At 46.4% G+C, this 26,707-nt stretch overlaps 2 protein-coding genes across 2 annotated transcripts; both read right to left on the reverse strand.

Annotated features, from left to right (window-relative positions):
- Positions 1-1,582: 1,582 nt before the first annotated feature.
- On the reverse strand, positions 1,583-7,701 carry pi4k2b (phosphatidylinositol 4-kinase type 2 beta). The gene is made up of 11 exons (XM_047045764.1): positions 7,161-7,701; positions 5,223-5,374; positions 4,936-5,016; positions 4,483-4,602; positions 4,230-4,361; positions 3,879-4,032; positions 3,278-3,339; positions 2,786-2,885; positions 2,487-2,620; positions 2,111-2,170; positions 1,583-1,833 (listed from the first exon to the last, which is right to left on the reverse strand). The coding sequence occupies exons 1-11, from the start codon at positions 7,510-7,512 to the stop codon at positions 1,660-1,662; spliced, it is 1,521 nt and encodes a 506-aa protein (XP_046901720.1). The 5' UTR covers positions 7,513-7,701; the 3' UTR covers positions 1,583-1,659.
- Positions 7,702-10,646: 2,945 nt separating this feature from the next.
- On the reverse strand, positions 10,647-12,146 carry zgc:195282 (uncharacterized protein LOC100192223 homolog). Its single transcript, XM_047045290.1, has 4 exons — positions 11,998-12,146; positions 11,202-11,296; positions 11,003-11,057; positions 10,647-10,851 (listed from the first exon to the last, which is right to left on the reverse strand). The coding sequence occupies exons 1-4, from the start codon at positions 12,038-12,040 to the stop codon at positions 10,805-10,807; spliced, it is 240 nt and encodes a 79-aa protein (XP_046901246.1). The 5' UTR covers positions 12,041-12,146; the 3' UTR covers positions 10,647-10,804.
- Between the last annotated feature and the right edge of the window lie 14,561 nt (positions 12,147-26,707).

Here is a 26,707-nt window from a genome sequence, read left to right on the forward strand (position 1 = left end):
TAATCTTACACTTTTTCTTCTACCTCCCTTTTTTTCTCCACCCCCAGTTTTTAAAGTGTCATATCATATTTGATATGCTTAATGGGAATGCAGAAAACCTTCTAATGTACACGCATGCATGTACAGGATAGACACAAACATATCATTACCAGTCTGTTGTGTTCTGACCTGTCTATGTAAATTATAGACAGGGTCCTAAAAGGACTATTAATAGCACACCTTAGCCTGGGGCTATTAAGTCAGCTATCCAGTTAATCATTAAGGCTTGCGCTCATTAAACCTGTTTGCATGTTCCCTGGACACTGGTTAGTTTTCTGATGGGCTGTCGCTACTGTAATGTAACATGGAGTTCTGGTTTGGAACCTAGGTTTTTTTTTATGGAGTTTGATGTGGCAAAGTCTAAGCTCAGCCCCTAGGGTCTAGGATGAACCCCGAGGGTGAATGATAGGAAAAATGTTGACATAAAGGAAGGAATAAAAGAATGAACCTTTTAATATTTTACCAATCCCAAATTTATTCATGAAATTTTGCCCAACACATTATTAAATATACAATTCTTTTACAATCATTCAGCAAGAGTAAAAAGCTTCCAAGATGCATACATAAGAAAACTCTAAACAGCACTGAGAGCGAGGGCGCAGACATTTCCAAAGTTATTTTCCTATTTTTCTCTTCCATCCAGTAAAGGAGCGGTTGGAGGGGGGGGGGGGGGTAACTCCACCCCTCTCCACCACCACGCCATACAGAGAACGCCCTCCTCTCCCAGCTGTAAAATACAAATCAGTGAACGAATACATTCATCCTTAGCTTTGATGAAATGCTGTGTGTCGCTGGCGGCCATGTCCCCTGCATTGGGAAATGTCTTGGAGCACAAACTCTATATACATTGCAGGTACAAATCGACAGTTACATTCAAACACATTCCTCCTCCCTCTCTTCTTCCAGTTTATAGATTCAAGTTTTTTTGTCCTCCGATTTTTTCTCAGTTTGGTAAACCGCTTTTTCGGTTTGGAGCAATTTTGGCAGTAGTGAGAGCTGACGACACAAAGGGCTTCTCTGTCCATTCCAGATGTGATTGGTGGTTGGTTAATTGGTATGTGCAGGTCAAGGTGTGTGTGTGCACGTGGGTGTATCAGTAAAAATGGCTCTATGCCAGCAGTTGCAGCTGTTGTGTGCAGATTTGAGCTTCTTTCATTCAAACACCAGTATACAAATACTATTAGAATCATACACTAAGTGAATGTCTTTTGTTGTGAGTGGCAGGAGTCAAGGAAACCACTCCAGACTATTGATTCCGGGATGATGTAGAAGACTTGAGTGGGTATTGAAAAAGACAGAAAAAACAAACCAAAAAAACCCCACACCGTTTTCTTCTGAATAGAGTGTGAATCTGTTTTTATCTCAGGTGAGTCACCATGGCAACCGCACATGCCCTCAAGGTCTCCCCAGATATGTGCCTGTCCCCTGCAGCTCCCTCTTCCCAAGATGCATTGCTCCCCGTGTCACGTCCCTGGCCTCTATTTCTCCTCCTATCTCCCCATCACACACACCTCCCCCTCCCACCCCCCCGCCCCCCCTCACATCCAGATGGGAAGGGCCTTGGAGGGCCCGGATTAAAAGATCCTCATTTCCATCCCTTCCTCCACCCTCCCTCCCTCCCTACCAGGAGGTGAAGAAGGGCCGTTTGCAGTGAAAGGTCTGGGTGAAGGCGTTGCCCAGGGTGACCACGCGGCCGTGGCCCCCAGAGCGGCTTCTCTCCACCACCACCCGGGGCATCTGGACCAGCTGGATGGGGCTCTTACCATCCTTCAGGGCCTGGCTCAGGTTCAGGATCTGAGGGGAGGGGGGTGAGGAGGGAGGGTTAAAGGAAGGAGGAGGGAGGGGAACAATCAGAATAGGGGTGTAAGACATGAGGAGTGAGAGAAACAGGGAGAGAGAGACGGGTAGAAAAAGAGAGAGAGAGACAGGTAGAAGGAGAGAGAGACAAGACATGCAGTCTTCAACCAACAATATAATGGCAACAGCTGAAGTAGTAGACATAGAACTGTTCAAATGTATTCCAAAACAAGTATGCACACAAGAATGTAGACATGATTAAGCTGACACCCACCTGTCCTCGCATGACAGACATCTGCCTCTCAAACATGGTTTTGTCGAAGCCTTTATCAGTCTGGAACACAGAGAAAGGGACGGGCAGGGCAGGTTAGCGTCATTCACGCATGCATGGAAACATGACGAGGCAGCGACAGATGCTGCCCGCAAACGGATGGGACATTCCTGCTACGTTCTTTAAAAGGAGAAGAAATAGCTGGCGGACATGGAGGCTGTGTGATAAGGAGGGGAAATGACGAAGCTACAGAGGGAGAAAGTGACTAAACGAGGGAGGAGACGAAAGGAGAGTGGAACGTTAGGAGTCACGGAGAGGTGCGATGAAGGAGCAGAAGAAAAAAAAGAAGGTGGATAAAGGGGAGAGGAACACGGCTCACCTTGAACATCTCGTAGAGGTCCTCACAGAGGTCCTGGACAAAGTTCATGTCGGAGATGCGGGACAGCACCAGCTCTCTGGTCTCCTGGGAGAACACCACCTTGGCCTGGGGCAGCCACGCCCAGTGGAAGGGGTCTGGGGTGGAGGGACAGAGGAACAGTATGTCCATGAGAATGACAGAGAGAGAGAGATGCTAACAGGGTCCTCAAGTTTGCCTTCATCACTCTAAACTGTGTTTACTGTCTTCGGTGTTCACAACAGTGTGTGTTTGCATGTGTGTGTGTGTGTGTAGTTTCTTACAGGCTCTCCACTCATCTGGGTGCTTGAAGGGGAATGCCAGGCCGTTGTCGATGGCTGCTATTCTGATGGCCGAGTCTGGAGACCCTGTCCACTCTGTGTCCTGCAGGAGGGGGGGGACACACATGACATATACGCATTCCATTTCATTTGGAAGGGATTGAACTTAAAGAAGAAATTAATGACCGAACATGGATTGTCTATGTTGATTCGGCTAGTTATCAGTTCTAGTCTAAGGCAATCATCAACAGCTGCATTGATTGTCTGGGTGGGTTGGTCTCCTGAGGTGCGTGTGTGTGTGTGTATATAAAGTCCATGTATGCGTGTTGAGATAAAGTTCAATACTAACCGTGTGTGTGTGTGTGTGTGTGTGTGTGTGTGTGTGTGTGTGTGTGTGTGTGTGTGTATTGCTCATTCAGGGTACACAATGTGCACTGTGCCAGCGTCCGGCAGCCAGTGTCCCACAAGACCCAGCTACAGTAAACAGACCCTCACCTTCTCCCCCTCTCCGGCCCCCGCCTTCTCATACTTGATCAACCAGTTGTCGTTTCCTCGGTCTGACGCCAGGAAAGAGAGAGACAAAGAGAGAGACGGAAAGAAAGAGAGCGTCCATTACACTAGGGGAGGAGGGAGGTGACAGGAACCGTGCTGCAACGCGCCTCAGCGGAGAGAACGGAGACTGAGAACCTCTCCCTGACATTGAGTCCTACAGAGAACAGGCGAGGCGAGACAACCGCGGAAGAATGACAGACAACGTCAAGTGCTTGACATTGTTTTGGAGCCTTTTATAAACGCAACGCTCCAGAAGTTATGTAACGTGGGGCACAGTCGGGTATTCTTATCCTTGTGGCAGCAAACACAGTGACACACCCCCTGTGTGCAGACACACACACACACCCCAACTGCACACCGCACACAAATATTCTCGTGCACCACAAGCCCAAATACACACACACACCGCCCTACTGTCAACCACACAAATCCTTTCGCACACACATTTGCCTCAAACACACACAGCACCCTATTTAACACCAAACACAAATCCTCTGGCACACCACTACCCCAAACAAACACAAACAAACACACACACACACACCTGTGTTTCTGATGACGTAGTCCAGCACCACCAGCCTTTCAAACTGAGACTGCAGCTGCTTCCTCATGTTCTCCGCCAGAGGCTCCGCCTCAAACCGCCTCAGCCAATAGTCTGCTTCGTGATAGCCCTCCACAAACAACTGGAACGAGCCCACCTAAATATAAACCAGCGTCTTTCATATTTAATGGCTTTCAGATACAGAGAGTGTAAATATTTAAACACAGGTGTGTAAATGAATGGGCGTTCAATTATATGTATTAATGATGATGATATGAAACATGACCACATGGTATGGCCTGTGAGAGCTTGTTGTGATAGTGCACATACGTGGGTGTGTGTGTGTGTGTGTACCTTGGGGGGAAGGCCGACCCTGTGGAAGCGCCGGCCCACTTTGGGAACCTTCTCCAGGGCGTACTTCTTCCCCCGGGACTTGGCTCTGTCGATGGCGTTGTAGTGGAACGTCTCGCTGGCTAGGAACACCACCTGACACACACACACACAATACATTTGTTCCGATTAATCTAACGACTGTATCAAAATGCATGTCCTAAAAAATACCAACACAGACACACACAAATACACACATACACTTAGACTCACACACCTTGGTTTTGGGCACGACTCCCAGGCCCAGCTTGGTGTCCACCAGGGAGGCAGCTGCCTCTGAGAGGTAGCCCTGGTTGGGAATCAGACAGCCCCGGCCAAAACAACACGGGCAGCAAAGCTACAGAGACAAAGAGAGAGACGGAGAGAGACAGAGAGAGACAGAGAGAGACAGAGAGAGACAGAGAGAGACAGAGAGAGAGACAGAGAGAGAGAGAGAGAGAGAGAGAGAGAGAGAGAGAGAGAGAGAGAGAGAGAGAGAGAGAGAGAGAGAGAGAGAGAGAGAGAGAGATAAATTGACATCACGTTTAAGGACTGCTGTCTTGTCTTAAATGCTAATCATATTCACCCCGATTGGGTCGGGTGCAAGGTGGCCACTTTGCCTTGAAATGTAGCATTTGCCATTCATAGAGGCAATAAGGATACAGCAATATAGATAGAGTGAGTATGGCACCTTGTGGAAGTATTTGGTCCATTTGGGGTTCAGGTGTCCGTAAGGCTCTTCAGACTTTGGTTTGAAAACACCGATGATTTTCTAGGGAGTCAGGAGAGAAAAAGAGAGACAGAAAAAGAGAGAGAGAGACAGAGAGAGAGATAGAGAGACAGAGAGACAGAGAGACAGAGGAAGGGGGTAAGAGCTCCCTCAACCAGACATGGGATACTGGCCTAGAGCTTTATGAATAGAGTTCATGACAAAGAGTCCTTTAAGAATACTAGAACATCTCTGTCTTCTCCCCTCACCCCTTTGGGGTCTTTGACAAAGTAGCTCCCGCTGGAACCCTGGGAGATCCTCTCAGGGAAGACCCCGGTCTCGATGGCTTGCTCCGCCCGCTGGATGATGTCAGCAAACTCCGGGTCCTCTGGGAAATGGTTGAAGTCTCCGCCGTTGTTACCTGTAGGGAGGAGAAAGACAGAGGCAGAGAGAGAAGGGAGGGCGGTGACAAGGATGGGTAACAAGCTGAAACCGATATACAGCTGCACACCAAATACACAAACACACGTATACACAGACAGCATATGCTCTGATGACACTTCCTCCAGTGAGCAGAACAGTCAGGTGATGACAACACAGCTCCATATGTTCCTAATCAAAAGCCGAGTCACAGACAGATAGAGAGGGAGAGATGAAGAGAGATAGATAGTCAGATGGAGGGATAGACAGAGAGAAAGAGAGATAATGATCCCACCCAGCTGTATAATAAACACGTCGCCTTGGGTCTGAGGTGGAGTAAGGCCTAGGAAAAGGGAGTCTATTGGCATGACTGAATAATACTGGTTGTATTGTATTATGTTCTTAATACTGATTTACTGGGCCCAGTGTGTAGGCTGTGTCTATTCAAAGCAGCAAACTGTATCGTAGGTCAGCTACAACACGAATGCACCAAGGCCATGTGTGTTTCTTATACAGGCTAATTCAGTTACATCAGGCTTCCGGACCAGAGGCCATGTTAGCTGATAGCCTGCATACTGGACCAGCACGGCCACTCTTTCACTGTGTTAATGCACAATAGTCTGTGGACTCTGTGTGGGCACACTGTGTGTGGGCACACTGTGTGTAGGTACACCGTGTGTGGGCAGTGTGTGTCAATGTGAAGGTGTACTTTGTGTTGGGGCCTTTAACTGACCAGGCTTGGGAAAGATGGGTGTTAAATATGCATAAGGTCAGCTCTCACACACACAGTACTCCAGTCAACCCACTGCAAATCCTGTACGTAGACAGACAGAACAAGCAGGTGCAGACTCCACCCCCTTCTCTCTCGTTCGTTTTTTTTCCCCTCGCAGAGAATACAGCCGTTTGTTAGAGGAAACCCACACCTGAGGTTCTCCACAGCCTAGCCTATCTGTAGCCCAGATCATTGACCTTGTAAGGGCAGAAAACAAAAGCCTCACTGCCTTCCTTCTCTCTTTGGTTCCGGCTGTGTGTGAGACATCCAGAGAAAGAGAAGGGGGGGAGAGAGAGAAAGAGAGAGAGTTGGGGGGATAGAAGAGAGGGCAACTTGCCCTCATGGCAGGATATAACCATGTCACACACCGTATTCCCAAGAGAGACTGCTAAAAGTGTGTGACAGAGGGAGAAAGAAAGAAAAAGCAACAGAGAAAAGGGGGGGGAGGGACTGGGGAGTGCTGATTTCCAATTAGCAATAAAATCAGAACAGGGACAGTTTCCATGGAGACAACGAGATCCACTATTCTCCTTCCCTACCTAAACCTTTTTATAGTTGCTCACGTGAGATCAGCTGAAATTGATGTTCATGCAAAACGGCCTCTCTGATAAGTAGCATGTAAGGCAAGATACACCATAAACTATCAGAGTTCTGAAGTTTATTGAAAACTTATCTGACAATCTTTAGGCTACTTTGTGTCTTCGCGCTGAAGAAAAAAAAAGAGAAAAAAATAATGTACACACACACACATCAACTGCCAGCAAGCTCTGACCTTTGGCCCATTTGCCATGTCAGCAGTACCATCAGCTCACATTGCATCACCTGGGCCCATGAGGACCCGAATATAATTTAATATCACTGCCCACCGACCAATATATGTTACTCCTTCGACAATCAGACATTCATAGGAACTGGGTTCTTGGTTAGCTTGCAAAATAGTTAGCAAAGCAATCTTAGATCTGTTGTGACATTTTATGCATGACAAGCTGTTGCGTTCCCTATGTCACCGGCTTACCTGGCGAGGCCAAGTTGTCCTTATCCGAGGAAGAGCTGTGTCGGTTCCGCCTCGACCTCTTCTCTCTCGCGCCTCGAGGAGACGATGTGCTTCCTGTCAGACAAGGCAACAACAACGTCTCTTCCCCGGAACCGTCTGTCTCTAACTCGGTCAAGACACTTTCCATAGAGCCCGATATCCGGACAGCGATTCCCGGGTTTGTTCCAAGCCCAGCCCGATTCTTGTCGAACAACACCGAAGGGGGCTGAAGCGAGCTGAAGTTCTGCTCGGAAACCGCCACCGAAGGTGTGATATCTAACGTTATCACCACCGGCTCGCCCTCGGTCTCGTTTGGGTCGCATTCTGACATCATTGTCGGGTTTTCGATTATAAGAGTACAAATAATTGTTTGCAACAAGCACTAGATATTATCTTTCACCGTTCCATAGCTTCCGATGTCCCTCTTTCTTTTGATGCTGCCTGGTAACAGCTTTGACACTAAAGAGAGCTTTCACCCGTTGAATGTCCACATCATCCGACAATGCTCACTGGCTTCCTTCTCTGCCACTGCGCATGCATTCAACCCAGCTGACCAATTTTAAAGAGACAAGCATTAATTTTATATTTTTAAACACGACATTGCAAATTATACTGAGGAACATTTTAGACTTCCTCATTTGAAGCGACTTCGACTATCGTGTGGAGAATTGTAAGACAATAGAAAACATAAGAGTACGTGTACTTTTTGTTATGAGACTTTGGAAATAACAGCACGAACTTGCACTTCCTTTACAGTCCATTCAACCACTAGATGGGGTTATCGACACATAAGATTATGTCAATAATTCACAGGGCTTTTAGGCTATATCCCATTTCTCTAGTCTGCTCTGATGTATTGTCTGTCCGTGATATATGAGGTGAGACAACTGTGGAACAATACATGTTTTGTTATCTTTTTTAAACCTCAGGGGAGGTTCTATATTAGGTGCCGTCTATAGGAAAAATTCAGACTGTCCTTACACAAACACATAGGAAACACATCCACATTCACATATGAAACGTTCACACTCATCCATACAACTGAAAACACACATCCACATATCTGAAATGCTCGCATTGACACATATGAAATGCATTCATATGTGAAATGTTCACACACGCATTCATACTACGCATACATATAAAATGCTCGCACTGGCACAGGTGCATGTGAAACACATACACACACATAATGAAAAAATGTTCGCCTAATTGATGAGTATTTGATGAGGACTCTACAATACTCAACTGTACTCTGCTGCTTCTTGTTCTCCTCCTCTCCTCCTCTCCTCCTCTCCCCTATCCTCTCCTTTCACTTCACGTGTGAAGAAAAAAAGTTTTGAAAGGTTGAAAAAAGAAATAAACTAAAAAGTTTGACATGTTCCGCTTTTTCTCGCATGCCCCCACCATGATGCTTTTTCCACTTAACATGTTTACTGAAGCTCACGTGTTGTAGCTATATATACTGTTACCTACTGATATGACCCTGGTGGGATAGAACCATGTGATGCCTTATCATGCACTGTGTATGAGCACTCAATGGCTTGCCCAGAACCAGGGGTGGATGTAGACATTTTCACCTGGGGTGGATAAGGGGGTGGCAGGAGATAGTTGTAGGGTGGCATGGAGGCGTGGAGGGACAGTGTGATGCAATGCCACCATAAATGATTATAGTATTGTAGTTTAAATCATCCCAGTAATAATCATATTAATATTATTGAATGCAATGTACTATAATGTAAACCGTTATTGGGGAGGGGCAAGTCTTTTTGGCTGGGGTGGTAGCTGCCACCCTTTGCCACTCCTTGGATGAGCCAGTGCCCTGGAGGACACACTAGTTGTACACATATGCTTGTATAAGACACACACAGACACACACAATCACACAAATACATGTGTACACAAAAACAATTAATCTCCCTATTGCTCTCTCTCTTTTGATTCTCTCTCTTTCTTTCATCATTTTTTCTCATTCTCTCTTCTCATTGGGGGATTGTGGAGACTGAGGAAGCCTCCTTTTACTCTCCTCTATCAATCACACCCAGCACCTTCTGTCTTTGTCTTTCATTCACCCCCCCCCCCCCTCCTCGCCATTCTTCTGACTCTCCTTTCACTCCCTCTGCCATCTCTGTCTCCCTCTCATCATTTTCTTTTCTCAGATATGGCTTTCTCCCTCCTCTCTTCTCTCACTTTCTCTCTCTCCTCTGTCTCTTTACGCTGTCTCTCTCCACTCTCTCTCTCTCTCTCTCTCTCTCTCTCTCTCTCTCTCTCTCTCTCTCTCTCTCTCTCTCTCTCTCTCTCTCTCTCTCTCTCTCTTTCTCTCTTTCTCTCTAATGGTGGACGGTAGTTAAAACACATGCAAATGAGCTGCCAGACAGCTGGTATCACATGAGTCATGTGATCTGTCAAAGTGGGGGTTGGAGAATTGAAAGGGGTATGAAGGAAGGCATGAAAGAGGGAAGGAGGGAGGATGAAGGTGGGATTGGGAGTGAAGGATGAGAAGGAGGTGGGTTCAAAGAGACAAGGAGGAAGAGCAGAGACACCATCCACCCTTCTTAAATAATCCCTTTTCCAGCCCCTCTCTCCCTCTCCCCCTCTCTCTTTTGCTGTTACTTTCTCCATCCTTCTGTTCCCCACCTCCTCCCCGCCCTTACTTCCACATCCTTTCCCTTAGCATTTTTTCTTTCATTTTTTTTTGTCCAATCTCAAGGACAAATATCTGAGAGAAGGTGCTACTGGTATAAAACTATACTAACACAGACTACACAAGCAACAGCAACGGTAACATTCTGTGTATGTACTGTGTGTGTGTGTGTTTGTGTGTATAATCCGTGTGCCTAACCCTCTGTAGGGTGACAGGCCCCTGCAGCAGTTCAAGGCACCCAGCCGTGTGTGTGTGTGTGTGTGCATTGCCAACTCTGCCTCTGTCTCATTCTAGCGCCCATTCCAGCAGACTCCGCTGGCATGAGACAGGGGCTAGCTTGCCAACAACCACCACCCCCTCCCTGTGTTCCATCCTTTTACCCCTACCCCATCTCCCTCACTCTCTCTGTCTCTCTACCTCTTTTCTTCTCTCACTTTCTCTCTCACGTTCTCTCTATCTCTTCATATTACTCATTTAATCTTTCCAACTCTTTCTCACACTCAACTCTTTATTTGTCACTCTGGCTTTGGTTGATGACAGAAAGATGACAATGTTCATATTGTAAGTGAGGCTGCAGGTGTGTTTATATGCACCTGTGTTTGTGTGTGTCTGAGTGTCTACTGTCTGCATGTGTGTGTGTGTTTAGTGGTATTTTTGAATATTTTCTAGGAGCTGTGCACCTGAGAAGACAATCGCTGTGTGATGAAACGCATGTGCAAGCACCCAAGCCCTCTCCCCCACCCTGCCTCACACGTAACCGCACACTTGCATACAGTGTGTGTGCTGTCAAATGTTTTTCACAAATTTAAAAACGTGCCTCAGGTTATGAAACTGGTATTTTATTATTCAAAACATACATAACTGTATATACATTTATGACTATTTGACAAAGACAACAATACTATTACACATGCAAAGGTCAGAGGTTACTTCAACATACTACATGGGCTTTCTCATGTGAGTCCTAGGTTTGCCTGGGTACCTAAGAGGAGGCACCTGCATGGCAATATGTTACCAGCTTCCTGTTGCCTGGTAGGGGGTATGGGGGAGGGAGATAGAACAAGGAAGAAGTGAGAGAGAGCAAAAGACACTGTTTGGGCATGCAGACACATACAGAGAAGCATATAATCTGATCAATCCTGAAAAAATTATTGGTTAACAGAGACGTCAGAAGGCATACCTCTTGGACCAAACATTTTCATGTAACAGTTGGTGCAGTATGGCTTTTCATCATGCTGAAACACACGGAATAGAAAATAGTTCATGAAATATGCATGAAAATGTGGCATCAATAGACGTCAAATCTATTCTAAAGCGTGAGGGTGTGTATGTGTTTGTTTTGTGATCCTAAGTCCAAGTGTGTGTCTGCGTGTCTGCACCTCAGCATGTTGTCCAGCTGTCAACTGTCTGTTGCACTTCTGGCACTTCAAACACAGAGGATGGTAGTCCCGCCCCAAAGACCTCTTTCTCTCACCTGGACCAATAGGATGACAGGACAAAATGATCCAGTCAGGATTTTAGTTTGTTTGTTTTGTGAGTCAAACTGGACAAAACCTTTGGTTAAGACACGTGCAATTTTTTTTTACAAATGTGTCTGTTTCTTTATACGCGATTGCTGTTGAGTGACAAAGAAGCAACATGAAGAAACAAAGTCATGCACAAAGAAGCGGAGGTGAGAAGAAGAAAAGGAGAATAAGGAGGAGACTGAGGTCGAGTTCTGGAGCGTGGCCTTTGTATGAAAGTACATCATGCTTGGTTCTTTAAGACACAACCACTTCCTCCCCTGTGTGTGTGTGTGTGTGTGTGTGTGTGTGTGTGTGTGTGTGTGTGTGTGTGTCATATGGCAGTTGAGAGTAGGACAACATCCTACGTTTTGCTTTTTTTCTTTTCTACACAAACAAAAGCTCTATTTTCTCTGTCTGTCTCTGACACACACACACACACAACAGTAAGACTGGATGGGCAATAAAGCAATCTAGTTCAGTTCAATGACAAATACAATTCACAAATAAACCTTTACTTTACAGAAAGAGTTAAAAATTATATAGGAAAACAATGTTGATTTCACACATATTTGAGCATGTGTTTACATTCACATGAATGGGTACCCCAATACACAAAGATTTGTATGCTCAAATATTCTGTCCACACATACTATTCACACACAATACTCACCAAAGTAGACTGGCTTCCCACAGATTGGACAGTAGCCGACCATGATGCAAAAAGTAATTTATGCTGCTTGTCGACCAAGAATAAGTGTGTGTGCCTGTACAAGTAGAAGACAGAGAGTGAGTTTTGTAACAGACCAAACTTGCCAGGAAATACAGTTATCTGTACATGCGCTGTCTTTCAAACTAAAAACCAGGATGTGGTGAATGTCTTTTCAAAATAAATCGGTTTGGTTTCGAAAAGGTAATCTGCTTTTGATTGTGAGTGTTTATTAATAAAGAAGGTTAGGGGGATGTCAATGTAACTATGTGTTACATAAGATAGATAACTGCAAACTGTTGAGGAAGGAGAGAGAGCAAGAAAGTAAAGAACAGACTGGGGGAGAGACAGAAAAAGAGAGAGACCACAGCTGTCAGCAGCTCCGATTTCTTTTATCTCTTCGTTTACTCTCTTTCACCCTCATTTCAAACTGATTAAAAATGCTGCATTATGTCCTTTAGTTGAAAGGAGAAACCCAACACATTATCTTGACAAACTCTCTTTCTCTCTATCCCTTTCTTTGTCTCTCTTTTTCCCTCCATCTATCTGTGTCCATCGATTTGTCTGTGTCTCTGTCTCTGTCTACCTTTCTCTCTCATTGTCCTCATCTCTCTCTATCTCATTGACCTCTCTCTCTTAGACACACACACAGACTGAAGAGAGGAACTGAAGAGGAAAGAAAAACAGACGAGAAAGAGAGAGTGGGACAGTTGACGAGCAGTATATTCTGTGCAAAAAGAATGGTGAGAGAGTGACCAAAAAATTGAGCTAAAAACAGAAAGAAGATGCAGGAAGAAGGAGAGTGAGCTGAGAAACCACATATCCCAGAGGATCTCACTTCCTGGGCTGCATCGAGTAAACTGCCAGAAGTCTCAGCACATGCTCAGCTCCTCTCTGCCAAGCTACCAGAGAGAATGAAAACAGGGCCCACTCTTTCTGTGTGTGTGTGTGAAACCAATACAGACATGTGTGTCTGAGTAATAGAGACAGACAGAGAGAGAGAGAGAGAGAGAGAGAGAGAGAGAGAGAGAGAGAGAGAGGAGAGAGAGAGAGAGAGAGAGAGAGAGAGAGAGAGAGAGAGAGAGAGAGAGAGAGAGACTGTGGTGTGAAAGAGTGGTGAGAGAGAGAGAGAGAGAGAGAGAGAGAGAGAGAGAGAGGGAGAGAGAGAGAGAGAGAGAGAGAGAGAGAGGGAGTGGTGAGAGAAAGAGTGGAGAGAGCGGGAGTGAGACAGGTAGAGAGATAGAGAAGAGAGAGAGAGAGAGAGAGAGAGAGAGAGAGAGAGAGAGAGAGAGAGAGAGAGAGAGAGAGAGAGAGGAGGGGGGGGTGAGGGTGAGGGTGAGGGTTGGCTTCTCTCCGTCCTCTCGCCTGGTTGGGCTGGATCAGGCTGCAGCCAAACACTGACGCTGTCGTCGCACTGGATTGTGGGGAAGAGACACAGGAAGAGGCTCAGGAAAAGACGGTTGGAAGGTTTCCCTTTTCTCTTCTTCACACACACTCACTCACACACACACACACACACACACACACACACACACACACACACACACACACATACACACAGAGAGACATACACACATTAACATACACACTCCTCCAGAGGTCTGGACGGATTCCCTTTCTTCCCACTCACACCCACTCATCACGTTTCAGCTGCTGGCCTGCATAGTTCCCCTAATGGGCCAGGGTAGGACACAGAGCCTGGATTTGGGTTAGTGGGGCTACAACCCGAGCCTTTAGTCCTGCAGCACTAGCTAAGCAGCACTGGTATATCTGACAAGTATTATAAAACTAAGACCAGGTTTAATGTAATAAAGCAGTCGGAAAATGCTGTCAAAAAGCAAACTTTTGAAGGTTTTTGTTGTGTCACTTTGTGTTATGTTAAAATCACATCTGATGGTGAGCAAGGACAACTTACATGACCTACAAAGGTTTGTAGGCCATTTTGTGGGATATAGGCTCACTGTTAGAAACCATTTTGGGGGAGGTTTCCCAGAAACGTCCCCTTTGTTGCTTCCAGTGTGGAACAAAGCTATCTGATGACTACTAATCCCAGACTTAGAATATCAACGGATGAAAAAGACTGAGCAACAAGGCCTTGTTTTTCCCCATTAATCTGCCAAAGCCTCAAATCCCCTCATGGCATCACATAGTGATATGATTACAGGAACTATTAGTCCACGATTAGTTAATGTGAACGGCCTGGTCCTTCTGATAGCATTGACAGCCAAGTCTTTGTTTATGTGTAGACCACTGGATGTGTGTGTGACAGCCAACAGCATAAATTAAGCAGATGCTGAATCAGTTGCAACTTCAAGTCTCCATACGGCTGAGGTGGGGTGCCAAGCTAGCCCAAAACCGGGCATATGACATGTGTCTCTTTCACACACACATGCATACACACGCACACTCTGTGTGACATTGGCAGGGAAGTATCACATACTGACACAGGGTCTATTACCATACACTCACAGGATGTGACACAAAAACAACATGGCCGCCACATTTTCTGAAACTTCTGTTATGCTTACAGTCATCATGCTACACAATTGATCCAAGATGGAGAGAACTTTGAAACAAAGAAAGTTACATAAAAAAACTAAAATGTTCAAACCCTTCTAAAAGTGTTTATTCTAATACAATTTTAGTAGGTGTTCTGTGTACAGTGATGTGTTGATGTATGCATCAATACAGTTTAGGAGGGGAAACACTGCCTATTGTTGTGAATTTACTAACAGGAGAGAGAAGGATAGAGCGAAGGAAGGGTTCTAATGTGTTGGTTCTTGTCCATGCATTCTTGGCATAGCTCATTGCCCTTTTCAGTTGTTTTCCTTTTTTTTGTGCCTCAGATCCCCCCCACCAGCCCCCCAAGCCAAGGGTCCACGCCACAGCCAAGTCCCACTGCTCCATTATGGCTGAGCTTCATATTCGTTGGCTGCAATTTCATTTTCTTCCACTCCCCTTCTTCATCTCTTACTTTCTCTCTTTCTCTCTCTCCCTGCCTTCTTCTCTCTGCCTGTCTTGGCTGAGTTAGTGTGACTCCCTTTATCTGTCTGTTTCTTCTCTTTTACTTCCTAATTATTTTACTTTATTTCTCTCTTATTGCTCGTAACTGATGGTGTGGATTTCTTTGTATGTCTATGTCTTTTGAGACAGTTCCCCCTCATTCTCTTTCCCTCTTTCAACCTCTCCTTCTCTCTTTCTCTTTATCTCTCTCTCCCTATCCCCCTCAATCCCCTCTCTCTCTCTCTCTCTCTCTCTCTCTCTCTCTCTCTCTCTCTCTCTCTCTCTCTCTCTCTCTCTCTCTCTCTCTCTCTCTCTCTGTCTCTCTCTCTTCTTTGTACAGACTGGTTGAGCAAGGTTGTGGCAAGGCTGAACACATGCTCTAGTATCTGTGTTGGCATGTCTATTTTTTCTCCACCGACCCACCACACATTCTCCACAAGGCTCACAGAGAGGCTTCCAAACAGATCCATTTAAAATTATCCTCAACGTTTTATTGATAGTAAAATGATATATTCATGTATGAAAATTCTCATTTAAACAAAAGGTGTAGAAATAATAGCCTTTCCCTGAGCCTAATAAAAAGCCTTCCTGAAACTGAATTATGATATAAGAGAGAACACTCTAACCCTATTGTTATACTGGTTATGCCATCTTAAGGACGTTAACAGTGGAGGTCAATTTATCTTGATTACATCTCAAGTGGGATTGAATTGTGGATCCTGACCCCTAGGTAAAACAGCCACATCGCACACACTCCATTCAACAAAGCAGTGCGCTATTCTATTAGAGGTGTAGCCTCATCTCTGATCATGGAACCTAGCTCTCATTCCGTCACTTAGGCTGGGATTTAATTAGGGCAGAATATCAATATTAAAACACATATCTGTCTCTGCCACCCTGCTTTCTCATCCCCCCCTCTCTCTCTCTTACTCTCTTTGTTTCTCTCCCCTCCCTCCATACAGCTGGCAAGTGCGTGGTCGTGGCTGCCCCTCCCCCGCACCGTTTGAACAAACCAATGAGCATGCACATCAGAAGAACCCCCACCCCCCTAATTTCCACCCCATCCATCCCTAACCCCACCCCCCAGAGGCCTCTGACTCTCTCTCCACCACCCCATCCCCCTATCCCTCTGCCCCTAACCCACTTATGTACACCCTCTTTCCTCCACCCCCTGCCGGTTCCACCACAAACACCCCAGAGACGACCATGCTTCCTCACCCCTTGCCTCGCTTGTCTCCCCTGCTCTCCCCCTCTCTGTCTCCCCCTGGCCGATCTTTATCCTTCTACCCTTCTCCCTATCTCCATCACCTCGCTTCCTTCCAATCCACCCCACTGTCTCTCTGTCCCACCCTCACCCAGCCTCAACCTCCCTCCCCCATCTCTCTTTGCGGCCTTATCTTATGAATATCGGTAGCACACTGGGTGAAAAATTGATCCTCCCTGCCTGTCGACGGACGCAGGCTGCCACAGCGCATTAGCCAGTGTGTGTGTATGCGTGTGTGTGCTTGTGTATGTGTGTATGTGTGTGTGTGTGTGTGTGTGTATAGGGGGGGGGGGGGTTGTGAAGGCTCGCTGCTTGCTTGCGGGAGAGAGGGAGGGAGAGGAGGAGGGATATTTGCATATCATCAAAGTAAGGAAAGAGGGAGTAATGAGATGAGGATGGGGGGTGGGGGTGTGTGTGCATTGAGGTGGGAGGGTCGAGTGTGTGTAAAATGAGAGAACAAAACCAAAAGGGAATAGGGTTTAGAAGGTGAGATGGGTTGGGTGCTTTAGTGTGTCTGTATGTGTGTGTGTTTGCATGTTTGTGGTGCGTGTGTGTTGTTCCACACCTTTTCATTCTCACACTAACAAACAGTGGTTTTAGGGGATATTCATTATGTAAACCATAGTAATAAAGTGTGAAAGCAAGTTTTAATAAGACACCTATAATAAATAAGACAAGATTAAGCTGAGTGTTGTTCCTAAAGAAAAGGGATGTGGTCTTGCTGTACATACACATTAGTTATCTGGTACTGTGAAATCTTGTATGCTTATGGCCAAACAGCTTTCTTAAAGGCCTCCATTTTGGAAGCATGTCTGTGAATTATGATCATTTACGATTCTCTGTAACAACAGAGAAACATATTTAATGTAATTTGGGTTGTGAAATATTTTGTATTTTTGTTGAATTGTTTAGTTTATATCAGAAATTATTAAAAGACTTAAGATAAGGTCAGATTTTGCATGTTATTTCACAACATGTATTTTATATTTGTTACTTGATTACTAGACGTAATTAAGTATTTTTTATTTTGTATCTTAGGGTACAAGGCTGCAATAGGCAATTCTTGTAAATAAATAATTTAAATCCCCTTTCAGCCTTGCTTCTGCATCTCACCATAGCGGTTGATTTACTAGACAAAACGAATCGAGCGTTGATACCTTGGAAGGAAGAGTTCTCTTGTTTGATACAGTTTGTAAATATGCATTTAGAAATACCAGATTGTAGTAATCATAGCTGATAACAGTTATAATTCTCCACCCTCGAGGTTTTCTCGAGCGAGTTTTGTAACCTTCTAATCCATGTTAGAATGAAGGAAGGACGTGTGAAAACAGCTGCGAACATTTCACATTGTCTGTTTTCTACTGATTAGGTCTAGTCGAAACCTGAATTGAGCGTTGATCGTCTGTCACATTTCACGCTGACACCAAGCGAACACGGGGAGCATACATACACACGGCTCCGAATATTATCGAGAGGTCGGAGCAGGGAGTACTGTAGGGGAATACACATTGAAGGTAAGTCACTCCAGAAACCAGAACAAGTTAAAAAAAATGAGACACTTGCAATCCAGACGAATAGGCGGGGTCCTACTTTTAGCTCGCATTAATTTTAGCCGTGTTCTTTCTTTGTAATTTGAGGTTGACCACTTGACCATCCTGCTGGCGTTCTGTCTGTTTCTCTGGCCGGGATAAGTGATACTATTTTCAATGGGACAGCATACCAAATCTTGGTTCAGTACATATTGCAAGTGACAGTAAGTTTTCGACAGCTATTGTGTCACAAAGAATAAGAATTCTAGGCGTTGGTGATTAGAAAGCCATGGGATATTTTCTGTAGTTCGGGGGAGGAGGGGTTGACAGCAATAGATGGCTTTCTTGCCTTGACTTCTTCAGCTAGCTAACCAGCTAGCTAGCCAACAAGCTAACGTCGTTACGCAGGCTGGTTAAAATAAGTTTTCTTGGCGATCGAATTAGCTAAAGTAACTTTAAAACTGAACGTAAAAATATAGCTCTACGCAGATACAGTGGACGCATTTTATTTACACAACGTAATGCTACGTAATTTTAACTCTTTAAACTCGTTTGTGGGCTATCGAGTTCCAATGTGTTTTAGCATGCTAGACACCTAGTCTAGTTTAGTTGTAGCCAAGCCCGAGATTTAACATGGATTTACGGAAGTTGACTATTCGTACCTAGTTGATAAGTTAAACTTGTTTAAAGTTGCTGTAACTTGTTCTTGTACCTCCAAGTGTATATTGAACGAGTTTTTATTTTCTGAAATGACTTGTCTCGCCCAACACGAGACTGACGGAAAAGGATGAGCTCAGTTTCTGTAACCATCAACGCATCACTTTTGGAAATCGAAGAGAAACTAGCTAGCAATGTTGCTTGTTTGTTAAACTTTCAGTGGGATTTGCATTCAAAACACGATTCTGACCGAGTTGAATTCCTAAGAGATAAACGTTAGGCATTTGTTTAAAAATAACAATAATTCGAATCGCCACTTACAAAGGGGTGCTTTACATTGTCAGTTTATCACCAAATATCACGTTGTTGATGTATTGTTTTGGGCATTGTGTCTACAGCTCATTCCTTTGTTTTTAAACAGTTTTGAAAGAGCTTTTCTGTAGCGGAAAGCGAAAAAAGATACAGAAAGAAAGGAAATCCCCGAAAGGAAATGCCAATCGCAGCCGCTGGTCAACCAACGACTCAGGAGCCCCGAATTTACTCCCGGCTACCCGCAACCCCCGAGCCCGTGCCTAAAGGGGGTAATTTATGTGACGAGGCGGGGGCAGAGTCGCCGGAGCGAACAGAATACGGGGGCGCGGAGGGGGCTATAGGACTCGGGAGCTACAGTTTCAGCCAGAGCGGCGCTAGGGGCTTTCTACCGCCCGGATCCGCCAACGTTTGTCCGCCGCAATCCCCTCCCACGTCCTCCCCACTTGCCGCCTCTATCTTCTATCCCCACCTCTACCAACAACCTCAACAAATTAACATGGAGCCTCCTAGGACTCGATCGCGTTCTCGGTCTGGATACTACCAGCAGTACAGCGTGAGCAGTGGAGGTGGGATCGGTAATGGGATTAACACCAGCGGGGGGACGGGACCTATCCACCAACAGCACCAACAGCAGCAGCAGCAGCAGCTACAGCAGCAGCAGCAGCACAACGCGGGGTGCGCGCCGCTTGGGGCTCAGGGCAACCATTCAGAGAACCAGCGAGCCCCAGGAACAAACGTCTCCCCCGGTGTTCAAAGGCACTCGGGGCTGCCTGGAACACATCGCATCTCGGCAGCAGGTAACAGCTCTTTCAAAGCTCATTCCGTTCTTATGTGCACCCTACCCTTCTACCCTTGACCTGGCAAGGTAGGAAATCTGGTTTCTTTTTTTTCTGTGCTGCCTATAAGCACATAGGCTTTTCAGTAGCTAGAAGTCAAGCTGTTTTAATGCGCTAGGAATATGCTTCTGAAAATGGAACGGGCATGGTGTGTATCATGGTTGGCATGGTAATGTGTGTGTGAGTGAGGGAGTGTGTGTTTGCCTACGTCTGCACATTAGTTATTTTCCAATTAGGCAGCTTCTTTTATGTGTGTGCCACCAAGCATTATCTTACCATGCTGCTTTACACTTAGTACAATCTACATGAAACAGTGTGGGCACCAGCTTGTCATGTGTTTAGTTTTAAGGAAGAGAGAACCTGCTGAACTGTTGTAAAGTGTCAGTGTGTTCCCCTCTGTGGCCGTAAGGGTGCAATACGGAGATCATGCAAGATATTGTTGGCAATCACAATCACAATCTCTGTCTCTATTTCTCTCTCTCTCTCTCTCTCCTCTCTCTCTCTCTCTCTCTCTCTCTCTCTCTCTCTCTCTCTCTCTCTCTCTCTCTCGGGTATGGGTGTGTGCGTCTCTCTTGTAGTTTCAACAAATTTTCAAAAGGATTTTTCCAAAATATCTAGTATCTCTTTCTCTCTCTCTATTTCTCTCTCTCTATTTCTCTCTCTATCTTTATGTCTCTCTCTCACCCCCCCCCCCCCCCACACACACACACACACACACACACACATATCACACACACAGTTAACTTGGCAGAGTGGGTGATACTGCCAAGAGGCACTGGATTGACCTCTCTGTCGGGAATTAAGTTACAGAGACACTAAAAGGGGAGTCAGGTGGCTGAGCGGTTAGAGCATCGGCTAGTAATCTGAAGGTTGCCAGTTCGATTCCCGGCCGGTGCACATGACGTTGTGTCCTTGGGCAAGACACTTCACCCTACTTGCCTCGGGGGACTGTCCCTGTACTTACTGTAAGTCGCTCTGGATAAGAGCGTCTGCTAAATGACTAAATGTAAAATGTAAAATGCAGAGAGATGAGGTCTACAGCCTATATCCTGAAAGGCTTAATACGAAACGAACAAGCCAAAGCTTAGGCCTACACTGTTAATGAAGCATTAATAATATCATAAAAGCCAGTTATAACTAAGTAGCAGTGCCCCTACTTGTATGTTTAGGCACTGCCGTATACACTTGGCTGTTTGGAACTGATTTTGCAAATCTAATTTTTTTGTGCTGTATTCCTACATACACACCTGATTCTAATCAGCTAATGAGCTTTGCATGTCTTTAATCGGACATAGGTGGATTTAGGTGTGTTAGTGTTGGAACAACAGCGAAATAATTTGAAGACTGTGGATTGAAAACCTTTTCGATTCGACACAATGTCAGTCGTCCGGATAATTATATCCCACAGATGCAACGCACACATACTCGCACACGAGACTAGAATGCCCTCTGTGATTTTGTGTCTGAATGCATTTCATTGTCCCTTCTTTCCTTTTGCATCCCTGTTTACGGTTGACTCTTGTTAGAACTCAATTTGTTATCCAGGTCGCCTGAACAAAGCCCCGCATTGACTGTCCCCCGTTCCCCCTTTTTGTCCATAACCCTTGTCTCTGGGCTGTTGTCATCAACACCAGCGTGCGTCTTACCCAAGATCAGTTGCTCAGCGGCGATGCATGGTGTGACACACAAGGGTGACTCGTCACTGAGGAAGCAACAGGTTTTATGTTTTTCTGTAAGCTCTAGTTCTAAATGTTCCTGGCATGGGTTCTTGTTGCATGTGGGGAACGACTTTCTTTCATGGGTGCTGGAACCGCCAAAGGGGTTGGGGGGGGGGGGGGGGTCGTTCAGTTGGATCGTTTGAGTTTGGGGATTTTATTGAGTGGGAAATGAAGCCCCAGTAGTGAAGCATGTGTTGCTGTGTTGTCTGTGCGCTCTAAAATCAAAACCTAGGTGTTTTTCTCCATTCAGACATTATCCGGGTGTGTGATATTGAACCCATCCCACCACACACTGCGACCAGTGCAATGAACCAGAAACTGAAAATACAGCGGATAGAATTTCGGACTCATAGTCAAACGTCTTAGGGGAGAGACGAGTCAAACCAACCTCCCTAGGCGCACACACACACACACACACACACACACACACACACACACACACCAACCTGATTTTTATATATTTTCATTAGACTGCATGTTCTAGTCTAAATATATCATATGAAATACTGTGACCTTTCCTTGGTTTAGTTCAGGGCTTCTTCTAAAAGGTGTGTGTGTGTGTTTGCCGTGAATGTGGTGGATACGTGTGTGTGTGTGTTGGCGACGGTGGGTGTGTGTGACAGTGTGTATTGCTGCAGTATTCAGGTGCAGGCATTGTAAGCTGTGAGCAGCACTGAATGGAGCCTGGGACTGGAAATACCTGTCTGGGAGAGTGAGTGTCAAAGAAAGCTGCTCGCAGTGACACACACACACACACACACTTCTTTCTGGTTTCTCATACCTCAGGGTGCCTAGCAGTGGTTGTGTCATGAGGCCTCGCTAGGTAGGTGAGCAGAGAAAGGCAAGCTGTGTGTGTGATGGACATGACGTAAAAAGGCCAGCAGGCCTCTACAGCTACAACTGGTGAAGGGTGTTCAGACCCATCAGCTTTAGAAGAGAGAGCGAGAGGGGAAAAGGAAGTGGGGGGGAAACACTGATGTGTGAGGGAGAGAGGGAGAGAGGGAGAGAGGGAGATGTCATGCCCCCCTCACCTTCCTCTCTAGTCTTTAAGCCAGGCCAACTGGTCAGATACCGGTGCTCACACACCCCACAATAACCCCAGGTCACCTCAAACTGATCCTGGGTCTGAATCTACACACCCCGGAGGCTGTAGTTCAATAGCTATGACATGTAGAATTGCATGAATTGATGGCTGAAATGGCCGTATTGTATTTCCATCTAAATGGATTTCGATCCTGAAAGGAGAGGGACTGTCCAAAAGAGTCACGTGCTCATGTGCACACACGTGCACACACACGTGCACACACAGTCTCTCACTGTTTCACTGCTGTGAACTAAGGATGTTTTATGAACCTCTTACATCCGTATGTAGACACACACACACACACACACACACACACACAATGTCTGTTGTTTCTTGTTTGTTCTGTATAATGAGGAACTAGGTGGGACCTGTGTGTGTGCGTTTGTGTGCCAGTGTTCTGTCTACAATGGCCCTGTCTGGATGAGCATCACACAGAGACGGAGTATCAAAAGATCTGGCGTCCAGCTGAAGTGGGGACAGGTGTGTGTGTGTGTGTGTTCAGATCGGATTGTCCTGTCAAACCCCAGTAACGTTGGGTCAGGATACATCCAGAACGTAGCCTACATTATAGATACACTATATAATGACCCATACTTCTCAATATACGTTGGCAACCTTTCTGAACTGCACCATCAGCCCTATATCTATGTTCATATCCCCCCTATGAGAACTAGCCTGGGGGGAGGTGGGTTTGGGGAAGCAGCTGGTTCGTGGGAGCCTCCCTTCCCCACACACACACACACACACACACACACACACACACACACACACACACACGCCTATCTTAAACAGTTCTGTGTGTTTTCTGAGAAGCTTGGCCCTTCAGATGGTGAAAGAGAGAGAGGCAGAGAGAGAGAGAGGGAAGGATGCCCTCCGCCTCCCCTCTTCCCACGCCGGTCACCTGCGCCGGGCATGAAAGCTAATGATGTCTCTACCTTCCCCTTCCTCCACCCCTCTCCTCCAGTGTGCGCCCATTCTTTAACTCTTCTTCTTCTCCATCCCCTTCTCTTTCTTTTTCATCCTCCTGCTCTCTGTTGGAGGACTGTGCTCCACTACCCGTCTATCTTAAAGTGGTGGACGGTCTTTCAATTCTCTCTTTACTTTTCTCAATCTTTTTCTCTCTCCCCCTCCAGAGACGCCCTCGTCTCTCTCTCTTCCACCCTCGGTCTTCACGCACTCTTCTCTCCTCCCTCTTCTTTGTTTTGAGGAAGGGATCATTTTAATGGATCTCTGGAAGAGGCTGGAGGACACTCCTACTCTTCGTCCATGTCCTCCATGTCCATATCCTCCTCCATGTCCATATCCTCCTCCATATCCTCCTCCATGTCCATATCCTCCTCCATATCCTCCTCCATGTCCATATCCTCCTCCATGTCCATATCCTCCTCCATGTCCATATCCTCCTCCATATCCTCCTCCATGTCCATATCCTCCTCCATGTCCATATCCTCCTCCATATCCTCCTCCATGTCCATATCCTCCTCCATATCCTCCTCCATGTCCATATCCTCCTCCATATCCTCCTCCATGTCCATATCCTCCTCCATGTCCATATCCTCCTCCATGTCCATATCCTCCTCCATGTCCATATCCTCCTCCATATCCTCCTCCATGTCCATATCCTCCTCCATGTCCATATCCTCCATGTCCATATCCTCCTCCATGTCCATATCCTCCTCCATGTCCATATCCTCCTCCATGTCCATATCCTCCTCCATGTCCATATCCTCCATGTCCATATCCTCCATGTCCATATCCTCCTCCATGTCCATATCCTCCTCCATGTCCTTGTCTTCTTGTCTTCCTTCACTCCTTTCCTCCGTCAGAAAGTGGGCAAAGAGGGAGGCTTTGTTTTTACTTCCTTTGTCCCGTTGGCCCTGGCAACCGCTTTTAATGTGGCACTTTTTTTGGGGGGGGGGGGGGGGCACTTGCGACTTTGTTGCCTCAAATAAATACAAAGGGTGGGGGTTCCGTCATGGAAAAAATGTGTGCGTTTGTTAGATTTGGATTCCCCCTAAACTTAAAATAACCCCCCAATGAGGTTGTCCCTGGTTGCTCGCCACAGGTCCCCCCCCCCCCACCAACACCACCCCATATCTCTCCCTCACAGGATCTGCAGAGGAGGGGGTGGAGGATGAGGAGAGGACAGGAAGTTGGGAGGGATGGGTTTGGAGGAGGCAATCTCCCTTGCAAAGCATGGAGGGAAGGAAGAGGGGTGGTAGCCTAGATGTGTTAGGAAAGTAGTGGGGGGGAGGTGTGTGTGCAGGGGAGAGAGAGAGAGAGAGGGAGGGAGGGAGGGACGACTGAGGGGTAGTTATGGAGGGACTGAGAGGAGCTTAGTGAATGTAAGTTGGAGTCACTCAAGGAAGAAGAGAGGAAGGGAGGTGAATGAGTGTGAGAAGATGGAGGGGGGAGAGGGAGGGAGGCTCCTGTTTTTGGCATCTCTCTCCCTCTTGCCTCTATGTTGAGTTAGGGAGAGACTCAGACCACAACACTCTCTCTTTGTCTCTCTCTCTGGATCTCTTTTTCCCTCGGGGTATTTCTCTGGGTCTTTCCCCTTCCCCTTTTCCACCATATTACCCCCGGGTCTTGAACTGCTTTCGTTAAGGATCCTTGGAACCTCAATGCTATCTAGTGAACCAGCCTTCGTTTCCACCAGTTTTGAGTGGAACAATTGTGATCAAGGATGCATTGTCAAAAGTGGGCATTTTTACCTGTGTTTATTATTTGTTCTTGTGTCTGAGGTGAACCCATACAGTCCTGGCCAACTCTTTGACTAGTTCGGCACACAGCTTACTGTTTTGTTATGATACTTTAATTTTTTCTGAAGCTCAGGAGATGACCAGATCATCACCAAGCAGTGGGCATTGTTACCAGAGCTCTCTCTGGGTCTCTCTCTGGGTCTCTCTCTGGGTCTCTCTCTGGGTCTCTCTCTGGGTCTCTCTCTGGGTCTCTCTCTGGGTCTGTCTCTGGGTCTGTCTCTGGGTCTGTCTCTCTGTCTCTGTCTTTCTGGGTGTCTCTGTTTCTCTGTGGATGCTGAAAGTTAGATGTCGTTTATTTCCTGCTTTATCTTTCTAGTGTCTGTGGTTTTGATGGGTCTCTCTCTCTATGGGTCTCTCTTTCTGGGTCTATGTCTCTCAGGCTCTCTGGCTCTCTCTCTCTCTCTCTCTCTGGCTCTCTCTCTCTGGCTCTCTCTGGCTCTCAGTCTCTGGCTCTCTGTGTCTCTGTCTTTCTCTCTGCATATCCTTTGTAGCTTATGTTATGTGATGTGTGATGCATGAAGGTGTGTGTGTTGGGGAGGGGGTGTGTGTGTGTTTGTGTGTTTGTGTGTGTGTGAGAGCTGGGTGGCTTTGAGGAGGAAGCTGAAGGAGGGAGGGGGGGAAGGGGCCAGAGGAACAGGCCTTGAATCTCAAGGCATCTCTCCCCCTGCTAGTTTGTGTCTGTCAGTGAGATGTAGAGAGAGAGAGATGGCGAAGGCTGGGGAAAGAAGACAAGGGAACGAGAAGGTCCAGTGGTGTGTGTGTGTGTTTGTGCACGTGTTTGTGTATGGCCCTTGTTTATCAGCAGTCTGGGTGGGCTGGAAAGAAGGACTTTGTCTGCCCAGACCACACACACTTTTTACTTCACCTTGAGAAACCTGCTACTGACACACTGAAGGAGTGAGGGAGAGAATTGGGGGGGAAAGAGAGACAGGTGTAAGAGAGAGGAAAAAGAGCCTAGTGTGGAGTCTACATTGGGATTCCCCACCTAACAGCCAAGAAGGTCGCGGGCCGCGCTCGCACACACACACACACACACACCCTTTCACAGCATAACATGTTCTTAGACAGTTAAGCAGTCAATGGGTTGACAGGTATTCCATGTCGGCCTATTCTAGGCCTATACTCCCATGCTGCTGCTGTTGGCCTGTGTGTGTGTGTGTGTGTGTGATTTGTGTGTTTTAGTGTGTGTGACAGAGAGAGAGAGAGAGACCGAGTTAAGGTGCCTGTGTAGGTGTCTGTGTTTAGTTAAGATTTGTGTTTAGATGTAAATGTGTGAAGATGTGATTTAAGGCGTGTGTGGGGGAGGGGGTAAGGGGGGGGGGGGGGTCGACACCGTGTTGTGTTCTGATCTGTCTCCTCCTCTGCCCAAGCCTGATAAGAGGAGAGGAGAGATGGAGAGGAGGACAATATTAAAAAGAGGAGAGGGAGAAAGAGAGACGGAAGAGTGAGTGGCGGGGGGTTGGGGGATGGGAGAGTGATAAATGAAAGTGGGGAAAAGGAACGGGGCAT

Source organism: Hypomesus transpacificus, chromosome 22 (assembly GCF_021917145.1).
Source record: "Hypomesus transpacificus isolate Combined female chromosome 22, fHypTra1, whole genome shotgun sequence".
Lineage (NCBI taxonomy): Eukaryota > Metazoa > Chordata > Actinopteri > Osmeriformes > Osmeridae > Hypomesus > Hypomesus transpacificus.

Bases quoted from the DNA above. Each gene is read 5' to 3' on its own strand.
- pi4k2b (XM_047045764.1), bottom strand. From the start codon at position 7,512: ATGATGTCAGAATGCGACCCAAACGAGACCGAGGGCGAGCCGGTGGTG. The intron at 5,375-7,160 runs GTAAGCCGGTGA...TCCTCCCTACAG, and splicing joins GGACAACTTGGCCTCGCCAG to GTAACAACGGCGGAGACTTC. The intron at 4,603-4,935 runs GTGCCATACTCA...TTGTCTCTGTAG, and splicing joins GGACCAAATACTTCCACAAG to CTTTGCTGCCCGTGTTGTTT.
- zgc:195282 (XM_047045290.1), bottom strand. From the start codon at position 12,040: ATGGTCGGCTACTGTCCAATCTGTGGGAAGCCAGTCTACTTTG. The intron at 11,058-11,201 runs GTGCAGACACGC...CGTGTGTTTCAG, and splicing joins CAGCTGGACAACATGCTGAG to CATGATGAAAAGCCATACTG. The intron at 10,852-11,002 runs GTATGCCTTCTG...ACCCCCTACCAG, and splicing joins GAAAATGTTTGGTCCAAGAG to GCAACAGGAAGCTGGTAACA.